General features: G+C 40.6%; 1 protein-coding gene across 5 annotated transcripts in view; it reads left to right on the top strand.

Annotated features, from left to right (window-relative positions):
- The first annotated feature begins 15168 nt into the window (after positions 1 to 15168).
- Positions 15169 to 20973, top strand: part of LOC107374530 (kinesin-1 heavy chain) — a 65384-nt gene continuing 59579 nt past the window's right edge. For 2 of the 5 annotated variants that reach the window (XM_070553013.1, XM_054751242.2), the window contains exons 1-8: positions 15169 to 15822; positions 17364 to 17451; positions 17527 to 17600; positions 17695 to 17799; positions 17883 to 17931; positions 18026 to 18081; positions 18380 to 18467; positions 19000 to 19124. In XM_070553013.1, coding sequence (XP_070409114.1) covers positions 15697 to 15822; positions 17364 to 17451; positions 17527 to 17600; positions 17695 to 17799; positions 17883 to 17931; positions 18026 to 18081; positions 18380 to 18467; positions 19000 to 19124 — 711 coding nt within the window. In that variant the 5' untranslated portion in view covers positions 15169 to 15696. Of the gene's footprint in view, positions 15823 to 17363; positions 17601 to 17694; positions 17800 to 17882; positions 17932 to 18025; positions 18082 to 18379; positions 18468 to 18999; positions 19125 to 20973 lie in introns of all 5 variants that reach the window. The other 3 variants (XM_070553011.1, XM_070553012.1, XM_054751241.2) reach the window with 2 other exon arrangements.

Raw genomic sequence — 20973 nt, forward strand, 5'->3', positions numbered from 1 at the left:
CATCTAGAATTGGTCTAGACTGACAGACTGAATATAGACTTGATGTGCACGTCCATGTGACCAAGGGCGTAGGAACGAGTTTAATATTGGGGGGGACACATTTTAGAAATGTAACAAATCTGTTGTAGGTCAATATACTGTATTGGTCAACCTCACTGAAAAAAATACATTTAATGATTATTTCTGATTCTAACGTGTCACTGAGTGTTTCATGCAAGCTGAACATGAACATAGTCTTCTACCGCTATCTCCTGCATTAGCTTCTGATAGAAAAGCTGATGGTGAAACTCTAGGATTAGAAAAGTCTGACAGATGCGACTCAGGGGCGTAAGGCAAAGCCCAGAAAGACAAGAAAATAACTTTTATAGCCCAGTTCACTAACATTATTATTATTTTTTTGATCGGGGACCCTTGAGCCAACCAGAAGGGGAGACTTATGGGCTCTACTCATGGGAAGCGATTTCGCCTCTCCTCCATTCATTTTCAATGAGACATGCGCGACAAAGCGATAATCGCGGGTCTCCGTCCTACTAAGTGAAACGCGAAAAACGTGCATGTGAAATTTTGCGCTCGTGCACATGTCGTGCACAGGCAACCCAGCAACGCGATTCCAGAAAGTTGAAATATTTTCAACTTTTCATCGCTGTCGCTCGGACGAGGACCAATCAACGGAGGTTTCATTCACTGACCAATGAGCGGGCAGGATACTCCGTACATCTCCGAGCAAACATGAAGGAGAAGTAGATTATTATTGTTTTATATAGTAAAATCAGAAGTAAGATTTCACATAACTCTAGCAGCACCTTGTGAAACATCATATCTACCACTTTATTAACTCTGAACCGCTTAAATAACCTTAATTCCCTCCAACCTGACACAGCCAAACAAAACAACAGAAGTTTCGATTTCGCCATGGAACAGAACGCGTCGACGGCTTTGCCGCTGCCGTGGGTCGCCTCCTGTGTGTCAGGTAATAAAAGCGACAGCAGCAAATTTGACTGATCGTGGTCGTTTGTCGCCTCCCGAGTGTGGAGCCCCTTAGGCTCCCCATTAGCCAGATCCAGGTGATTACTGGCCAACGTGGTCGTTTTAATAATTAAAAAAGTTGTTTATGTGTCAGTACTGTTTTATTTTTATTTAATAATATGAATGTAGGATATATTATCTTATTCATATGGGTAGAGATGTGTAAACAGATTTAATACAAGACTAAAGCTGTGAATATTCAGTCTGAACTGATCTGACTCTGTTCAGAATATTTTAAACTACATCAGCCAATAATGCTGACCAACAATCAGAAAAATCCATTTGCTTCTGACAGAATGAAAAAAGAAATTATTCACTCACAGCAGCAGCTGGAACTACATTAATTTTCAGATGGACAAAAGAAAAAAAAACTGTGGCCAAAATTGCACTCTGAATGCACCAGAATGCAGAGTTTAGCACTTATTTTTTCTACTATTTTTAAGGAAGTATGTACAGAATCTATTTTGTTCTTAAAGGGGCATTATGGAAGTTTGACAGCCAAAACATGTATAGAAATAATAAATTTCTTCTTCATACATTCTCCTGCAATGCCCTGGTCCTGTAGAATGAGCCCTGGCATTTTTACTGTTATTGCCTGTTTTTCTGTAAAATCACAGAAAAAGAGAGCTGCTCGGGTCGAGCAGGCTGCTTCATGCGCGTTCACGCTCAGGCGTAGCCCTCTGAACCATTCTTGAAAGAAACAGATACAGGTGATGTCACTGGTGCGTTAGCTCGCCTGGTAAGAAGTTGGATGTTTGTGCAGAAGACCTGGGTTTGATTCTGGATGTGAACATAGTTTATTTTTTACATTAATGGTATATTTTTTTTACAGAAAGATGCCCACATTTTTTTCGAGGCTCGCTGAACAGCATTGAATTCACGGATAAAAAAGATGTGGGTTCAACTTTCATTTTGGAACAATTTTTCAAGCAAGGGAAGGGAATGATCTGAGCATGCAGGAGGACTGACCCATCTTAAACCTTTGTCGGCTGTGCTGAAGAGAAAGGTACAGAACCAAATTATTTAATTAATTAGCTGCGCGTTCTCCTGTCCTCTGTCCTCCGGGCCACACACACACACACACACACACACACACACACACACACACACACGGAGCTGACTGTCTCAGCTGTTATTTTCGTTAAGGAGTGTGCACGTACAGCATGCGGGCCTCGTGCACGAGCCAACTATTGAAGCTGCCGCTACGCTTTTGGCCTGAGGGAGCAATCATGAGCATAAAAGTTCAAAACTCTGTAATGTCCCTTTAAACCGTACTGCCCAGCTCTACTTGTTATGGGATTACACATATTTAACTGTGTTCACTTATTATTACATTCAAATCTTCCTCTCATCAGCCACCTAAAATCATGTCATTCTTCACTGTAGCACCTCAGCAGGTCTGGCTCTCACTGTCTCACCCTCAGCAGGTCTGGCTCTCACTGTCTCACCCTCAGCAGGTTCCTGCTGAACTTCCTCTGATCTCTACTATAAAACAGTGGACATGAATAAGGAGTAAAACAATACTGTTGGAGGACTAATGCAATATTAAAATCATGGTTGTTATAGTATTATTTAGTCTTGTTCACTTGTTATCATGCTCAAATCTTCCTCTCATCATCAACCATCTAAAATCTCACTCCACTGTAGCACCTACCTGCACCTCAGCAGGTCTGGTGCTCCCTGTCTCACCCTAAGCAGGTCTGGCGCTGCCTGTCTCACCTTCTTTATCATTTTCCTGCTGAACTTCCTCTGGTCTCTTATATGAAAAAAGTGACATGAATAATGTTTAAAAATGAAATGTGATGAGAATGTAACAAACAAGCAACAATCGCACTTACAAACTCCATTTTTAAGTGGAAATTCAACTTTTTTATTTACTTCGTGTCAAATGGTTTTTTGTCTGTTATTGGCCATTTTTTGTTGACTAGTAGTGTTTAATGTTTACGTTAGTCAGTCAGTCTAACGTTTGACCAGAAATACAATTATCCTCTTGGACAAAATTATTACCAACTCACATTTCCTTTCTTTCTTTTTTTGCCCATGAGAAGAACTCGCTGAGCTGCTGTCGTCTGACTCTGACACCTGTATCTGCTCCAACTCCTGCTTCACTCAGCCAGCCTGTCTGACTCCCTGAGGGGAGGGGCTGTGTCGGAGAGAAGTCCGTGGTGTCTTTCAAAATAAAGCTTGCGAGTCAAATATTTCAAAATCAATTTTTTTCTTCTCCATGTTATTGGGGGGACAAATGCGCGTTTGTCCAATATTGGAGGGGACACGTCCCCCCCGTCCCCCACGGTTCCTACGCCCTTGCATGTGACATTTATTGTTTGGTGGGTATCTTTATAAAAGCAGGAATTAGTGCAATAGTAGTACTAATTCTGTTTTTTCTCTTGGCATGCTGCTTCCAACCTGCTGTGAGGAGAGTGTGAGAGTGAACTCTGGTTGCCCAAATGAATCTTGCTGCTGCATCTTAATATCTCCAAACTGAAATCAGCACAATTTCCAATGTGTCTGGAGAACGCTACGGCTGAGGAGTAGACTGCAGTCGGCTAATGAATCGGCCTCAAACTCTTCTCCCAGCTGTGGCTCATTTTCATGCTGAGCTGGTCCTGTATCATGGAGTGGTATGACTTAGCAATGACAAAGTTTAAGTTAAAAAAGATGACAGGTTTTTTACAATACAATCAAGTCCATGTTACAAGCATCGGTACACTGATGGAGAACCATGCAGCCCAAAAGTGGTTCTGACTTTCTGGCATCTGTCCACTGCTTATAACTCTACAACAGGATCCCTAATAAGTCCTAATCTGGTAAAGGGACATTCCTAAGCCTGCTTATAATAGCAAAATGCTATTGTAGGAGACTGGAGTCTCCACAGAGTCGCCTTGTAATTTACGACTCCTAGACAACAGTCCAGCTGTCTCTCTACAGCCTCTTAGGTGGGATTTCTTCTTTGGGCTTCAAATGAATAAGGATGACACATTCTTTTTAAGCTGCAGTTATTACAGCATTGTATGATATTGTATGATATTATTTTATATACCGACAAACGCTGACGTCGTTAGGTCCGTTTTAGGGGGCTTCAGCCCCCCTAAAATAATCACAAGCCCCCCTATCATTTTGGTTTATTTTATTTTATTTTTTTCAGTTAACTTTTTTTTATTTGTTCACATCTACATGCTCAACACAGTCACGACACGTGTAGTTGGTACATGAGTTTTTTAGTCTGAAACAGAAATAATAATTAATGAATATAGAACTTCACCGTCGCACACAGGAACTATCAAGAAAGGACTTCCTCCACTTCCCGCAGCTTTGTTGACAAGTCAGGGGGCGGGGTGATACAGCAAAACCTATATATCGTTGAGCAAACCCTGCTCAGCGCTCATGTAAGTCACTTAACATCACATTAGGGTAAGACAGCAACAGCAGCACACCGTTAATATTTCAAGGTTATAGTTCAGACTTCAGAGAGAGGAAAATGCTACCGCACCGGCATGCTAATGCTAACTCCGCTGGCATGTTTACATGCCGCAAACCATAATGAAAAGCTTTGATGTCAAGTAAAATGGTCGGAAAACTCCCCTGAAGTGACATGATTAACGAGCCAGCCAGTTCATTGAGTGACTTAGTGCCACCAACTTGAGAGTACAGTAATGAGTCTGTGTTGCAGGTATCGGGCCGGCACAATCCCCACTAACAGCTTAAATATAAATTATTGAGGGAACGTCCGGGTGCCCGATATGCAAAAAAAAAAAAAAGACAGAGACATCAGAATGGAGTGGTTTCTGTGAACTGCTGCTCCCGAATCTTTAATTATCTTTTCTCAGGATAATATATTCCCTTTTACATTACATGTGTATGTATTCACTTTCCCTTCATTTCCACTAAACCAGTATTCAATCATTTTCCCTTACAGTTTCCACAACCTCATTAACATTTAGGCTTGGCTACAAGACAATGCACAATCAAACATTCATATATATTCACCAGTGTGACCTAGCCGTTGCTACAAGAAGCACTCTTTTGACCCGAAACAACATTAAACTCCATTTTTCTATTATAATAACTAAACCTATTTCAGCACCCTTCTATCGATTAAACATTTGTTGAACATATAAATTTCTATTAAACCCATTCAAGCTAGGATAGCTCACAACCTTACCAGTTGAGCTATTTGCCTGTGAGGCTAGACTATGGGCATAAAACGTTAACGGCTATGTACGTCAATTTAACTCTATAACTGAACCTTTAGCATAAGCTATCAACCGTCACTACATTTACAAAGTCATGGCGCACCTCATATAGGTGGATTTGTATGCTTGGGTGCACTTTACTAACCTGAAATGCAAAAAAAAAAAAGAGGCAGAGACATCAGAATGGAGTGGTTTCTGTGAACTGCTGCTCCCGAATAACGGTAGATGGGACACAGCGCTCCACTAGCCATCTTGCATCCCCCCGCCACCTTGTGGAGAACCCCGGTATTGCACCCCACACTTTCCTATTCTTATTTTATTACTTTTACTAAATTACACCACTAAATACTTTAACAAAATTATGTGACCACACTTTGTGGGCGTCACATCTGCACAAACATAACCTGCTCTGTGCTTGTGTGCAGCAGCTGCAGCCCTCTCTGTGGGCTCAACTCTGTCTCTGCGCATGCAAATCTCTCCCTTCTTTCAACAAGTAGCCTCTCCAACAGTCAATCACAGACAGCTCTGTTTTATCCAATCAACGCATGTCCAGGAAATACAGCTTTACAGAAAAAACACCCATTTAACAGCTTATTGAATTGCTTTCTGCTGCTGGTTAGCTACCAGTCACCATCCACTGCCTGCAAAATACTTTGTTGTAATTCATGTGTCATGATTAGGGTGACCATATTTGACTTCCAGAAAAGACACATTGCCTATTCCCAAAACTGTTAAATTGCACTCTTTTCAGTTAAAAAGGACTTTTAATTTCAACATATAAAGTGTTTCTTCTCTGTTTGGTTAGACACAAATGATCCCTTGATGTGTAAAAGGAGGTGAACAGTGGAAATGTCCCAGGAAAAGAGGATGGTTAATCAACCTAATTAAATATAATTATATAAAGTCCTCTTTATCTGAAAAAAGTGCAATTTTCCTGGCAGTATTTCCTGGACATGCTTTGATTGCATAATGGAGAGCTGTCTGATTGGCTGACGGAGAGGCTACATGCTTTGTAAATTGCAAATTGAGCAACAACAGGGAGATTTGAGCATGCAGAGAGAGGGCTGCATACAACTGCAGAGCAGGTTGTGCTCTTGCAGATTGATCACTGCACACTCCAGTTGGTGGCACAAAAATCACTCCACACAAAAAACCTGATTCAGAATATGGCCGAATGTGTATATTATTGACCATTTTTCTATATTATATATTTTTTCTATAATATATATATATATAATATATTATATGTACATATATGTATCTATAATATAGTAAACAGCCAGTTTTATATATGTCACATATATTCAAAAGCTACATCAAAACATATATTAAAACCTATATGTTTATATGACTTCTTTCCATGTGGGTTGTCAGTTTCTTAATATTTCCTACGTTTACCTATGGGAAAGAAAGGAGATATTGTACTCGTCTGACTTTAACATAAATTTTGGCAGCTTAATGTGACGTTATGGAAAATGCCATCATCATGAGCAACCAAACATAGGCTATATTAGGCTAACAGTTGTCCATATTCTGTCCCATTTATCCACCAATGGCTGTTTCAATTATTGTGAGTGAAAACTAAATGGCATAGTAGCATTTGTTTTGGCATTAGAAATTGAAAATGTTTTTCAGTGTGTTGGCTAGATGGATATGTTTCTTTCTTCTTTCGGTCTTTATTTTGGTTTATAGCATTAACATAAAATTTTTCTTTTCAAACAAAACAATATTAACAACTTGAATTTAAACCAAAAAAGGAATAGGCAGAAGCAAAGCTTATTTTAGCCTACCCTATTTTCCACCTAAGATACATAACCAATATACATTTCTTTTATTTTCCCCAATATAAATATCCACAGTGAAAATTCATTAATGTCTATACATACTTTTCATACCCTGTAAATATGTGACACTTTACACCTGCTTTAAACGTTAGTAAAGAAGTACATTTCTTCAAATCATCATCTAACTCATTCCACAATTTCACACCAAGAATGGAAACACATCTTGATTTCACATTAGTTCTGGCTTTTACACATTCAAACATAAATACACCTCTGAGATTATAATGATCATCTCTTGGTTTGAAATAAACTTTTATGCAATTTGGGATATTATTATTAACTACTTTATGAAGAATCTCTAAGATTTTTACTTTAATAATATCTCCTAATTTTAGCGTTTTAGTTTGACTAAATAGATTATGGGTTGGTTCGAGGTATCCCAATTTATTAACTATTCTAATCGCCTTTTTTTTGTAATTTAAATACAGTCTCAACACATGTTTTACCTGCATTTCCCCAAACCTCTGCACAGTAAGACAAATAAGGCATAACTAAAGAGCTATAAATTAAAAACAAGGCTTTTTTATTTAGTACATCACTAGTTTTATAAAGTATAGCAATAGATTTAGACACTTGCCGTTTGATATATTCGATATGTGGTTTCCAACTGAGTTTACTATCAATATCACACCTAGGAATTTAGTTTCATGTACTTGTTCAATTGGGACTCCATTTAAATACAGCTTAGCACCATCATTGTCCCTGTTCCCTGAAAATATCATAAATTTGGTTTTATTTTCATTTAGTAATAGCTTGTTGTAATCAAACCATTTTTTAATTGAACCCAATTCGTTTTCAACCTCTTGTAATAATTTACTCATATCTTTTCCCATACAAATGAAATTTGTATCATCTGCAAACATTATAAATTTTAACCGAGACGATACAGAAAAGATGTCGTTCAGGTATAGGTTGAATAATTTCGGTCCTAGCACCGAGCCTTGCAGTACTCCACATATTACTCTTTCAAGCTGTGAATCTATATCATTAACATTTACATATTGAAATCTACTGCTTAAATAACTTTCAAGCCATTGATTGGTTTTACCACGAAGACCATAGTATTCACATTTCTTGAGCAGGTATGTGTGATCAATTGTATCAAATGCCTTACTCAAGTCAATCAAGACAGCCACTACATGAAGTTTTTGATCCACTGCTGTTGCAATCTGCTCTACCAAATCCATAACTGCTAATGAGGTTGAACGATTCTTCCTAAACCCATACTGATGGTCATTTAAAAGATCAAACTTGTTGGTAAATGCTTCAAATCTAATTACAAAAAGTTTCTCAAGTATTTGAAAACTGTGGCTGTAAAGAGATAGGTCTATAGTTACAAGCTAATAATTTATCACCACTTTTATAAATAGGAATAACTCTGGCTATTTTCATTTGTTCAGGGACTGTGCCACTTGAAAAGGATTTATTACAAATATAGGTAAAAGGTTCAATAATGCAATGGATAACCTCCTTGATGAGAGACATATCTATCCCATGAAAATCTAAGGACTTTTTACTTTTGAAACTATGTACCGCTTGGATCACATCACTTTGGCTTACACTGCTCAAAAACATTGTATTAATATTTTTATTTATTTCATGGCAATGTCAACTTCTGGCAGCTTTTTAGCTAGATTAGGGCCAACATTCACAAAATATTCATTAAACTCATTTGCAATGTTCTTTCCATTTTTATTGTGAATACTGTATCTATACCCGCTTCTTTTGTATTTCTTATTAATTTATTTAACACATTCCATGTACCTTTAATATTATTTTTGTGTTTTAGGAAAAGCTGATCATAATATTCTTTTTTTTGCTTCCTTATTATTGTAGTTAATTTGTTTTTATATTCCTTATACCTTTTTTCTTTTTCCTTTGTTGGATTTTTTATAAAATCCAGATACAGTGATTTCTTTTTCTGGCAAGCCCTTTCCAATCCCCTAACAATCCAGGGTGGTGACCTTTTTTTTTAAGTTTTGCTTATGATATTTTAGAGGACAATGTCTATCATAAGCTCCCAAAAATATTTCAAGAAATGCATTATAAGAATTACTAACATCATCAACATAAACATCAGTCCAATCAGAGCAAAACAGTTCATATTTTAGAGCTTCAATTGCAACAGGAGTTTTTTTCCTAGTTGTGGTATAATTTACATTTTCCAGAGATGTTTCATCACTTCTCATCATTTCCACCACAGTAAACACCGGTAAATGATCAGTTATATCAGTTAAAAAAAGGCCATTCTTTGTCTTGATGTCAGACTGATTTATGAATATATTGTCAATCAGTGTAATACTATCGGCTGTTATCCTGCTTGGTCTCAATATCAACGGAAAGAAACCGAAACTAAACATTAAATTGATGAATTCAGCTATTTTAGTATTTTCATCTGATTTAAACAAATCAATATTAAAATCACCACAAATTTAAGTCATTTTGTTCCTACATTGCCCAAATAATGCTTCAATACGTTCATTAAACTGATCTATAGAAGAACCAGGACTACGATACATACAACTTATAATGATGTTTCTGGATTTTTTACACTTAATTTCAATTGTCAAACACTCCATCAAATTCTCAACAATGAAGGTCATATTCGTTAGTATCGTACAATCAAAACCAGTCCTAACAAAAAGTGCTACCCCACCCCCTCTTTTGTTTTATCTGCTCTGAGTAAACATTTCATAGCCATCCAGTTTAGTCAATAAGTCTTTTCCATCTTTGATCCAGGTTTCTGAAATTGCAACTACTGTAAATTTCTCCTTGAACTCATTTAGGTAAGCTGAGATTTTAGATAAATTGTTGTAGAGACTTCTGCTGTTAAAGTGTATTAATGAAAATCCACACATACTCACTTTGAAGTCCTCTACAATATAATATTCACAGTCCAGGTGGGTGTTGCTGCAACCATTAATTTCTGAGTCAACTCCATTATCTATCAGATTTGATTTATGATCTACATCACTGACAAACCTAAAAAATCTATTATTTCCTGATTTCTTGTAGTCTGCTTTGTCCATGAACTAAATACCATCTTCTTCTCATCATTTAAGTTTTTCCAGTTCAGAGAGGCTCCTGATGCTCACCACCTTAGCCTGTTCTGGTGGTCCATTAAGCTTGATATACGAATATTTTTTTAAGAGAGTGAGTGAGGAACAGGAGAGAGACCAGGTGGTTGATGCTGAGGAGATCTGCATGGTCAAGGTCAGTGATCTACAGAGAAAACAGGGGCGAGCGCACCGTTATGAGCATTTACCTGAGCACAAAGTTCCCAAGCAAAACTGAACCGTTTTCTGTTTAGGAGTGAACAGGTAAGAGACCTTGAGAAAAAAAAAACTATAATTATCATCTGACCTGCAACCTTATGTCAAGTTGTATCTGTATAGTTGACTTTCTGTATTATAAGTTCTACTACTTGCTGAATATTTTTATATATACTGTTATTTTGTCTTGTAATTGTTAATTACATACTCCTTTATTCCATATCATAGCAGTGTTATTCATATATTAAAACTGTCAACTGCACACTCATTTGGCAGAATAAAAGTTTGACAATTATTCATTTGTTCTTTATTGTCACATTTCAGTAACATTTATAATTAAACAAGTTGTAATTAAACAAATTAAATAAATGACTACAACATTTCCCCCTGTTAAGTGCAGTAGACTGAAATGAATAGCTTTATTTGGAAATATAACATATCTAATTTTTAATGGACTTAAATAAAATCTTTCTTCAACATAGACCCCACTAATTAACTGATTAAGTGTTGTTTTTTATAAAAAGAAGAGAGAAAATGCACAAAGGTAGGAAAGGAAAAGAAAGTGATAAAATAATAGGTTTTGTTAAATGTTCTTCAGATAATGAATTAATTGACAAAGTTTTTGCAGGGTGTGACAAAAAACGTTCGAGGTCAAGCTCCTGGGGCTAAGCCCCCCCTATATCTCAATCCTATTGACGTCCATGCCTACAAATAGTTTAAAGCAGACACTACACAGCATCAAGACCTCTTCAGCAGTCATCAGTAAAACTGAACTTGACTCGTTTTTTTTTTCTTTCCATTTTTTTGACACTGCTATTGGGACACTGACTCCGTTCTTTATTTTGGTTGAGCAGTTTTGTTATCACATTAAGTATGTTCATTACACTCACTGTTATGTATTCTGTAGGTTTAGTCATGTTCACATCTCTTAGTCATGTAGTCGTATCCACTACATCTTAACACATATTCAAGTATCAGGCTTTATAATTACTGGTTGAAATGTTAAGGGTTCTCATAATCAATCAAATGTATTATTTAAAAAAATAATTGCTCTGTTGATGGGTTTAATTGGTTGATTTTATCTTATCTGTGTTATTTTGTTGTTCAATGCTGCCTAATGTCACACATGTACTTAGGCTAGCCTTGTATGATCACTCTGTGCTGCGTGTGATCATCCTGTTGGGGCCAGGTCAAGGAGAAATTTTCCTGTTAAGAACAGCAGACAGGTTTTTACAGTGTGTGCATACACTGATGTGTATTGATACATAAGATATAGTCGCAATTCAAGTTGTGTTTCACAGCTAATCCTTACTCCATGTCTGTATACTCATCAAGTATTGTTCTACGGTAACTTAAGCTTGGTTTATGCTTGACGCATTAACTTTCCGCGCAGTGATGCGGCTCGCGGATGGAACGCGCTTCACAACTCGCAGCATTTTATGGTTCGTGCGGCTTCTCTCTGCGGTGAGACAATATTCTCCCAAACTGAACGGGGCAGCATGGAGCTCTACAGCATGCATCCAACACTACACCATAGTAGAAGTAGAAATTACTGTTTACAACATGGCATTTCAGCATTTTTAACAGCGTCCTCATCTTTTCCGACAGTGCGAGCTATTTCTCTTCAAGAATTATTAACAACATGTTGATCACGGTGATCTTTGAGAGCTGAATCATACAAATGTCGGTATTTACGAACCTCTGCCGTACTAGTTCTTGCCGGTCCGCCATGTTTTTCCGCGTCCAACCGTCCGCGTGATTAGAAATTTTCCGAGGTGCGCGTTGCGGAAATTCTGGGCCGTGCGGAGGCGCGGCGGAGGGGCGTGGTTGTTAAAATGACGCAAAATGATGCAACTTTTCCTCGCGGAGCCGTGCGGACCTCGCGGACGCATCAAGCATAAACCAACCTTTAATCATTATATACTTCATATGCCTGCTAATGTTAGTGTGGCGTTATGTTACATCATTACATATTTAGTTTTGTGTTTTTTGTTATGAGTTAAATGTCACATAGTGCTTCCTTATATTCCTGTAGTTAGTGGATGTCATTTATTCATTTAACATTCATTTAATGGTACATGTTACGCCGGTTGGCCTGTTACCGGCTGTTTTGTCTGTGTCTGGTTTCTGCAGTTTTCGCTACCACTCCTGCTGGTGTGGGTGTGCCCTGCAGAGTGAACTCAAATGAGGAGGTAAGATTTGGACCAGGCCCCCACAATGCGGCTCAAAAATTGAAGCAATCCCGGAAGTACCAAAAATTGCAGTTCCACCCTCATCCACTAGGGGCTGGTGTCAGAGGAGAGCAAATCCTCATTGACACCCATGTTAAAAATACCAATTTCACAGCAGAAATAAACATGTTTACAGCCTGGTTCCAAAACATGTTTTTGTTTAAATGATCTAGTTTACACTCATGACAACTCTGAGGGGGGTGAATTTTTTTCTCACTCTTCTGTTTAAGTATTAAAAGCCTAAAATTCTGTATAATTAATGAGCCTCAGACCCACGTGACCAGAGCTAGCTCCATGGAAAGGCCTCAGTAGAGCCTCGGTCTGGCCTGGAAACTGTTCCGGGATTTTGAGTCTCTGTGATTGTGTATTCTGTTTTGGATATTTTTTGTGCAATTGTTGGACAAAATGACTTGCTGTGGCATTAATTGCACTAATAGAGCGTCCAAGGAGTCTCCACTTTATTTTTTTTCGGTAAGTAAAATTATATCTATGTATTTTAGGTCACTGCCGAGCTGAGCTTAGATTTTAACATGTACTGTTTAACCATGAAATTTAAATTTAATAGGGTAAACCCCAGTGCATTTAACATAATGCTGCACTTTAGAAAATGGGTTGAAATATAGCATGTTGGTGGAGCTGGGTTCCGACTATCGGCTTGTGGAGCTCTCGATAGACCTCTGTTTTCCACCCGTTCTCCCCTTCCCGCAGCTCGGCGTATCCCTGTCTGATTGCGGCTCCTGACTGCTGCGCAGGCTGCCGGCTTGTGGAGCTCTGGGATGGAAACCTTTCCACCTGGTTTTACCCAGCGGTCAGCCCGGCGTATCTCTGACTCAGAAGCTCTGGTGTTGTGCACAGTTAACTCCGGTTGTAGCTAGGTTGCTACCTCCGTTAGCTTAGCTCCCACCTCCGCGTTAGCTTTGGGTTAGCTTCAGGTTAGCTTGTAGCTAGTTTGACCGGGTGTCGTCAGTTGATCCCAGCCTTACAGCCCCACCCTCAGCTCCTCCTCTCTTCCCTTTTGTGGAATTGTCTGGGCTTGACGGAACCTGTGACATGGTCAAAATGGCGGTGGTGGCCACCTCCCATTTTTGTTCAAAAATGTGTTATTGGAGCCTATGGAAACCCATTGTCCAATATTTATATGTCGATGATTTGGACTGGATCGCAGCCACTTTTTTCCTGGCTGCTTGGAGCACCTCACAGACAATCAAACACTTTATTAGCAGGTGTGCGCATGTGTGTGTGTGTGTGTGTGTGTGTGTGTGTGTGTGTGTGTGTGTGTGTGTGTGTGTGTGTGTGTGTGTGTGTGTTTATTTTCTCACAGAAGAAGAACCCAACACCAGCAGACTCAGTGCTCCAATCCAACAGCCTGAAGAGACATCATCATCAGCTTCAACAGATGTCTGTGAACATGTATGAGCTGCTGGCCCCATGGATCCTGCTGACTGGCCACAGCAGTTGAACAAAATGGAAAGTAGAACTTTCTTTATGATGACACTTTGATATTTGAGTTTTGCTTTTGATTGCACAGTTTAATGCTGCTGTTGATTTTGCATCCCCCCCCCCCCCCCCCCCCAATGACATTTGCACGAAATTTTGAGTTGTTGGTCATTGTAATATTCTCGGGTTACTTATCTTTCAAGCTTACATTTATTCTTCAGGCTGTTGACTTTAAAGAGTTGCTGTGTGAATATTTAAAATAAAAAAATTGTAACTAAGGAATCACTGTGGAGTTACTTTTTCCAATGTGTGTTGTGGGTAGGTGGACTTGGGTTTGGGTGAGAGGCGTGCGGGCGGGGGGGGGGGGGGGGGGCAAATGGGCAGTCTCGCCTTGGGCACCAAATTACCTAGAGCCGGCCCTGGAGATTCTCCTGCCACCAAACTCCACAACTTCAATGCACCTAGAAATCCTGTCCATAAATGTTATGAACAGAACCAGTGACAAAGGGCAGCCCTGGCGGAGTCCAACCTTCACTGGGAACAGGTCCGACTTACTGCTGGCTATGCGGACCAAACTCACACTCCTCTCGTACAGGGACTGAATGGCCCTTAGCAAAAGACCATCCACCCCATACTCCTGGAGTGTCCCCCACAGGGCATCTCTGAGGACACGGTCATAAGCCTTCTCCAAATCCACAAAACACATGTGGTCTACTGACCCCTCCATCACCCTAGCAAGGGTAAAGAGTTTGTCCACAGTTGCATGGCCAGGACGAAAACCACATTACTCCTCCTCTATCTGAGGACCCTCCTCTCCAGTACCTTTGAGTAGACCTTTCCCAGGACGCTGAGGAGTGTGGTCCCCCTATAGTTGGAACACGCCCTCTGGTCCCCCTCAAGTGCCTTAAGATGCCTTTTGTCATTATTTGGTGCTATATAAATAAACTTGAATTGAAATGAATTTTAAAAATTAGGACCACCACCCCGGTCTGCTACTCCAAAGGAACTGCCCCAGTGACCACGCAATGTTGCAGAGACGTGGCAACCAAAACAGTCCTACAACATCCAAAGTCTTTATTTATTAATTTTAATATTGTTGTTGTTGTTATTATTAATAATAAAGATAATAATAATAATAATAATAATAATAATAATAATACAAAATCAACTCCTTTGACAGTTCATTGTGGTATTTTAGTTTGTTATTGCAATTTGAAATGATTTCTTGTTTGTTTTTACATCTTACTTACTCTGTTTACTGTCCTTTTGCTCCTGTATTGGATATAATTGCTGCTGTGAAACAAAAATTTCCCCACTGAGAGACAATAAAGGGCTGTTCTATTCTATTCTTAAAGCACAATATTAACATGAAGAACCATGTGACCCTTCTCCTTCCATGTGACGGGGATGGGCTTCCACATGTTCATAAACTCCAACATCTACAAACATCATTTCTACATGTAGATGATTTTGTTATGTAGTCATTTTGAGCCATGAGGATTGCTCGGAGGAGGGAGAACATCTAGCACCAACCTTTGGTCAGTGGTGTAACAACAGCATGACTTTAGAGGCTGTGAGGACTTTTCACTCAATCTGTGTCCTTATCAGCTGAGGAGCACCCAGGAGGTGCGGCCTCCCCTTGGCTCTCCTGCTGCTCCGCTCTGTGAGGCTGAAACAGGAGGACAGAGCGGGGATGGCAGACCCGGCAGAGTGCACCATCAAGGTGATGTGTCGCTTTAGACCGCTCAACAGCTCCGAGGTGGCCCGAGGAGACAAGTACATCCCTAAGTTTGTGGGGGAGGACTGCGTGCAGATGGCAGTAAGTACATGTGTGTATGTGTGTGTGTGTGTGTGTGTGCATGGTGCTTGTGTGTGTGCGTGTGTGTGTGTGTGTGTGTGCCTGTCTGAGCGTGCATGTCTGTATGTACATGCATGTGTGTGTGCGCGTGCGTGTGCATGTGCATGTATGTGTGTGTGTGTGTGTGTGTGTGTGTGTGCATGCATGTGTGTATGTGTGTGTGTGAGTGCATGTAGCATGTATATGCATTTGTGTGTGTGCGTGCGCGTATGCGTTTATGTGTGTGTGTGTGTGTGTGTGTGTGTGTGTGCGCGCTCGTTTGTGTGTGTGTGTGTGTGTGCGTGTGTGTGTGCGTGCGCGTATGCGTTTATGTGTGCGCGTGTGTGTGTGTATGTGTGTATGAGTTTATGTGTGCGTGTGTGTGTGCGTGCGCATATGGGTTTATGTGTCTGCGTGTGTGTGTATGTGTGTGTGTGTGTGTGTATGAGTTTATGTGTGCGTGTGTGTGCGTGCGTGCGTGCGTGCGTGTGTGTGGCATTGGTTTTAAGCACTGATGCTCGAAGGCTCAGCAGTAAAACCCTGTTGGGCTGATGTTGTGTGAACCTTAGAAACATCTTGGCTAAAGACAACAAATGTTATCCGTTTGCTCAAAGCCACTAATATATACACTCCCATCCTTTTATCTTTAACAGTGCCAGTAAAAACATTTTAATTGTAATACTGATTTTTTTTTCGTCCTCTATCAACTGGTATACTAGTGCATCGTTACTGAAGAGGTCAGGGGTAGATGGCATGATGAGCTGTTTGAGGGACCCTAAATAACCCTCATGTCTCCTCTTCCTCCAGCTTTGCTGTTCTTCATCACATGTTTACATCTGCTGGAAGACAGGCTCAAGCAGCTGTGATTTAATGATTTATTTATCCTCATCTGCAAGCTAACATGCAGACTTACTCGGAATTATTCACCTCTGGTTATTTGTGCTCTGGTTCAGAATCACAGTCCTGCAGTTTGTGAACAATGAGTCTCATGGATCATTTTATTCATGTGGTTAGAAAACTGAACCCTGTTTAATCGTCTCTGATCACATGCTTGTCACAGTTTGGTGATGCACCATTAGAGCTGTGTGTGTGTGTGTGTGTGCGTGCGTGCGTGCGTGCGTGCGTGTGTGTGTGTGTGTGTGTGTGTGTGTGTGTGTGTGTGTGTGTGTGTGTGTGTGCCTGCTCTGTCTTCTCGATCCCCAGTGAGTCATGGTGAGTGGCTGCTTATACTGAGCCAGGATCCTCTGGAGGTTTCTTCCTGTTAAAAGGCAGTTTTCCTCTCCACTGTCGCTAAATGCTTGCATAGTACTAGGATTGCTGTAAAGACTCTGACACTAGTCAGTGACTCGATGCAACCTGCTGGGTTCCTTATATAGGAAACTTTTTACTGATTGGCTTAATGAACTGACCTGTATACTGTGTGAAGGTCTTTGAGATGATGCTTGTCATGATTTTGCTCTTTATACATAAACTTGAATTGAATTAAGTTCTTCATGACAAAGTGAAAGGTGTCCCCTCTCCAGGGTAAGCCTTACTATTTTGACCGAGTGTTCCAGTCCAACACAACTCAGGTGCAGTTCTACAATGCTGTAGCTCTGAAGATTGTCAAAGGTAAGTCTACAGTCAGCCAAAGAGGACTAACTCCAGATTGCCTTCCGAGTCCTCCTTTTGATTGTTTTCTAACAGATGTTCTGGAGGGCTACAATGGGACAATATTTGCTTATGGGCAGACCTCATCTGGTAAAACGCACACAATGGAGGTAATGTAGATGATAAGATCCAACATGTCTACAACGCCACGATTCTTCCCTAACTGATGTATAATGATATACCTGCTGTTTACACCAATCTAAGGGGAAGCTCCATGACTCTGAGATGATGGGAATCATTCCTAGAATTGTCCAAGACATCTTCAACTACATTTATTCAATGGATGAGAACTTGGAGTTCCACATCAAAGTATGCTATCTTCTAGTCAAGCAATCTCCTCCTCGTGGAGGGAAAGAGTCGCTGAAGGCTCAATCTCCATTTTTGCTTTGCAGGTTTCATATTTTGAAATCTATCTGGACAAAATCAGAGACTTGTTGGATGGTACGTGCTGCAGCTCCTGGTAGTTTGCTTTGATCTTTTCAGATGCTGACTGTAATAAGATCATGCATGAAGTTCACTTTTACTCCCTGTCTAGTATCAAAGATGAATCTTTCTGTACACGAGGACAAGAACAGAGTGCCTTATGTCAAGGTGAGGAGACTCCTACTCGTTGTTGGCTCAGGGATGACTAAAGAGGAGGAGCGGTTCTATAGCAGCTCACAAATCCTGTGTGACAGTGGGTTGGATTTTGTCCTGAGCTGTTTGTTATGTGATCAGTTGACTAAAGTTAAAAATACTTAGATGAAGTCATAGGGTCACTTTTTCTTCTCAAATCTCCCCTTAGGCTCACCATGCCACCTTCCCCTATGTTAATAAGTGTGTTCTTATTAAGCCTCTGCTCTGGGTTTAGTCAACAAAGCATTTCGTTGTGATGTGCATTCATCCCCAGGGGTGTACTGAGCGCTTTGTGTGCAGTCCTGAGGAAGTAATGGACGCCATCGATGAAGGCAAAAGCAACAGACACGTGGCTGTCACAAGTGAGTTGGTACACGAAATGCCTTCAGCCTCTCATGGGTTCGATCTCCCCTGGTCCTCTGACTGCCACCACTCTCCCATCTACTCCAGTGCCAGTCCTTCAGTTTGCAGATGTGACCTCCTGCTTTTGTGATCTTATACAAAACAGACCACATATTTACACAAATGTGTCATTTCTTGTTTCATTGAGTGTCTCAGAGTCATTGTCACACTTGGTAAAAAGGGCTGACTCTGCAAGAAGGCATTCTTTCTACAAATGGATTCATATTAACCAACTAAACTCAGAAATGTTTACAGGAGTTGGTTAATGTGAGCATTTCTGAGTTTAGTTGGTTAATATGAATCCATTTGTAGAAATAAAGCCTTATTTTTACAGAGTGACATAATCTGCTATGAAAACAATCATTAGAAATTTAAATGTTCACAACTCTAGGTTTGTGTGTGCATGTTTGTGCATGTGTGTGTGTGTGTGTGTGTGTGTGTGTGTGTGTGTGTGTGTGTGTGTGTGTGTGTGTGTGTGTGTGCACGTTTCAGATATGAATGAGCACAGCTCCAGGAGTCACAGCATCTTCCTAATCAACATCAAGCAGGAGAACACTCAGACTGAGCAGAAACTAACAGGAAAGCTGTACCTGGTGGATCTAGCCGGGAGTGAAAAAGTAAGACTTGGTACCTCCAGCCGTTTTGCCTTTAGTTTAGAATATTTGAAGTTAGGAATATAACATTTGGGGAGTGACATTCAGAGATGTGTTCTGACTTTAAAGTATCTTTACGGAGTTTTCTCCATCCAGAAATCATGTATGATTTGACAGAAATCATAGTGATATGATATGTACTGTGATATAATGTAAGCACTATGTCTTTTGTTGTTTTTTTATTGCTAAGCACGCCCCCGCCCCGCAGAGCCCCGTGCAATAGGAAACTAACCGACCAGAACTAACCAATAACGTTAGAATACCGCTTACTTGCTTCAAATTTAAGGAATACCTCGGCTGCTGCAGAGTTGATGAACTTTTCACGGACAATATAAATATATGAGAACACAGCATGACATGAGAATAATACTCGTAAAACAATGTGTTCTAGGTCTCTTTGTTGGCTGCAGAAAGACATTAAAAAAAAACAAGAAATGTAAAGCCGCCATCTGAAAAAAACAGAAAGAGAAATTATTTGTGTGATATGCTTGTCAGCCACTCGGTGGTGACATCGGATGAGAGAAATACTCCGGAAAGAGACTGACATGGCCCGTGGTGAGCTGCTTGCCAGTATCTTGTTTGTCCTCTGAGTCTTGTCTGCAGGTGGGCGTGTCTGAGAGCAACCAGGTACAGCTGATCTTGTCATTAGGGCCCAGGGAATTTAAGGAGCAGTGTGACACAACACCATGCCAGATGATTACTCTGCTTGGGTTTCCCACTCCATGTTCTCTCGTCTCCATAACCAGCCCGGACTCCTGCACTCCAGATCACACTGCCGTTCCCCTGGCCGCCCGCTCTCAGCCGCTCACCTGCCCTCACCAGCATCCGCACCAACCTCACCTCTGGACAGTTTGTTGCTCTCTGGACCTCGTCAGCTCTCCCGGACCTGACCAAGCTCCCTTCGTGCATCCTACCATTACCGGAAAACCGTGAGCTTTCCACTAAGTCAATATCTCCATAAAATCCCTCTGGAAACTCACTCTGTCTCCCTCTTCAGAACCCCACCCTGGAATCCTGCTACCAGTACGCAGCATCTTCAGTTCCCGTTGCTCTTCTTTAGCTCCTCATTTAAAATAAATATTTTTACACTTACCTGTTTCCCGTGTGTGATTCTGCATGTCGTGGGTCAAGAAACTGCCTCCCAACATGACAGAATCATCTGGTCATAATATTGACTCCAATGCAGAATCCAGTCCGCCCGTTGCTATCCCGCCTGTCATATCCGATGCTTTAGCCCATCACGAACATGCCATCCAAAAACTATTAGAACAGTTATCTGATTCCAACCAACGCTTATTCCAGATGGACGCCATGTTGTGCAACCTCACTGTAAAAGTAACACCCCGGAACCTTCAGTCCAGCAGTCTCCAGTTTCCCTTCCGCCCGCACTTCCGGTTCCGTCTCCCACTGTTAACTTCCGGGTTGCTAACTCTCCTCCGTCTGACACCTTCTCCGGTGAATTTGGCAAAAGCCGTTGGTTTTTACTTAATTGTAAATCAGCATTTGAAAGATCGCCCGAATCATTTTCTCTAGATTCTGTAAAAATCTCATACATTATTAGTCTGCTCAGAGGCAAGGCCTTGGATTGGGCTGAAGCTAGGAGCCATGATGCCAGCTTTCTGCGAGGTCCCCTCTCTCGTCTCCTAGCCGAATTTAATCAAACTTTCGACAGTTCCAAGTCTCCAGCCGAGATAGCCAAATGGTTGTGGAACCTCCGCCAAGGCAAGCAAACTGTGGCAGAGTTTGCCATTGAGTTCCGCACGCTGGCTGCCATCTCAACTCACGATCATAATTCTCTTCAAGGAGGTTTCAC

Source organism: Nothobranchius furzeri, chromosome 7 (assembly GCF_043380555.1).
Source record: "Nothobranchius furzeri strain GRZ-AD chromosome 7, NfurGRZ-RIMD1, whole genome shotgun sequence".
NCBI classification, from domain to species: domain Eukaryota; kingdom Metazoa; phylum Chordata; class Actinopteri; order Cyprinodontiformes; family Nothobranchiidae; genus Nothobranchius; species Nothobranchius furzeri.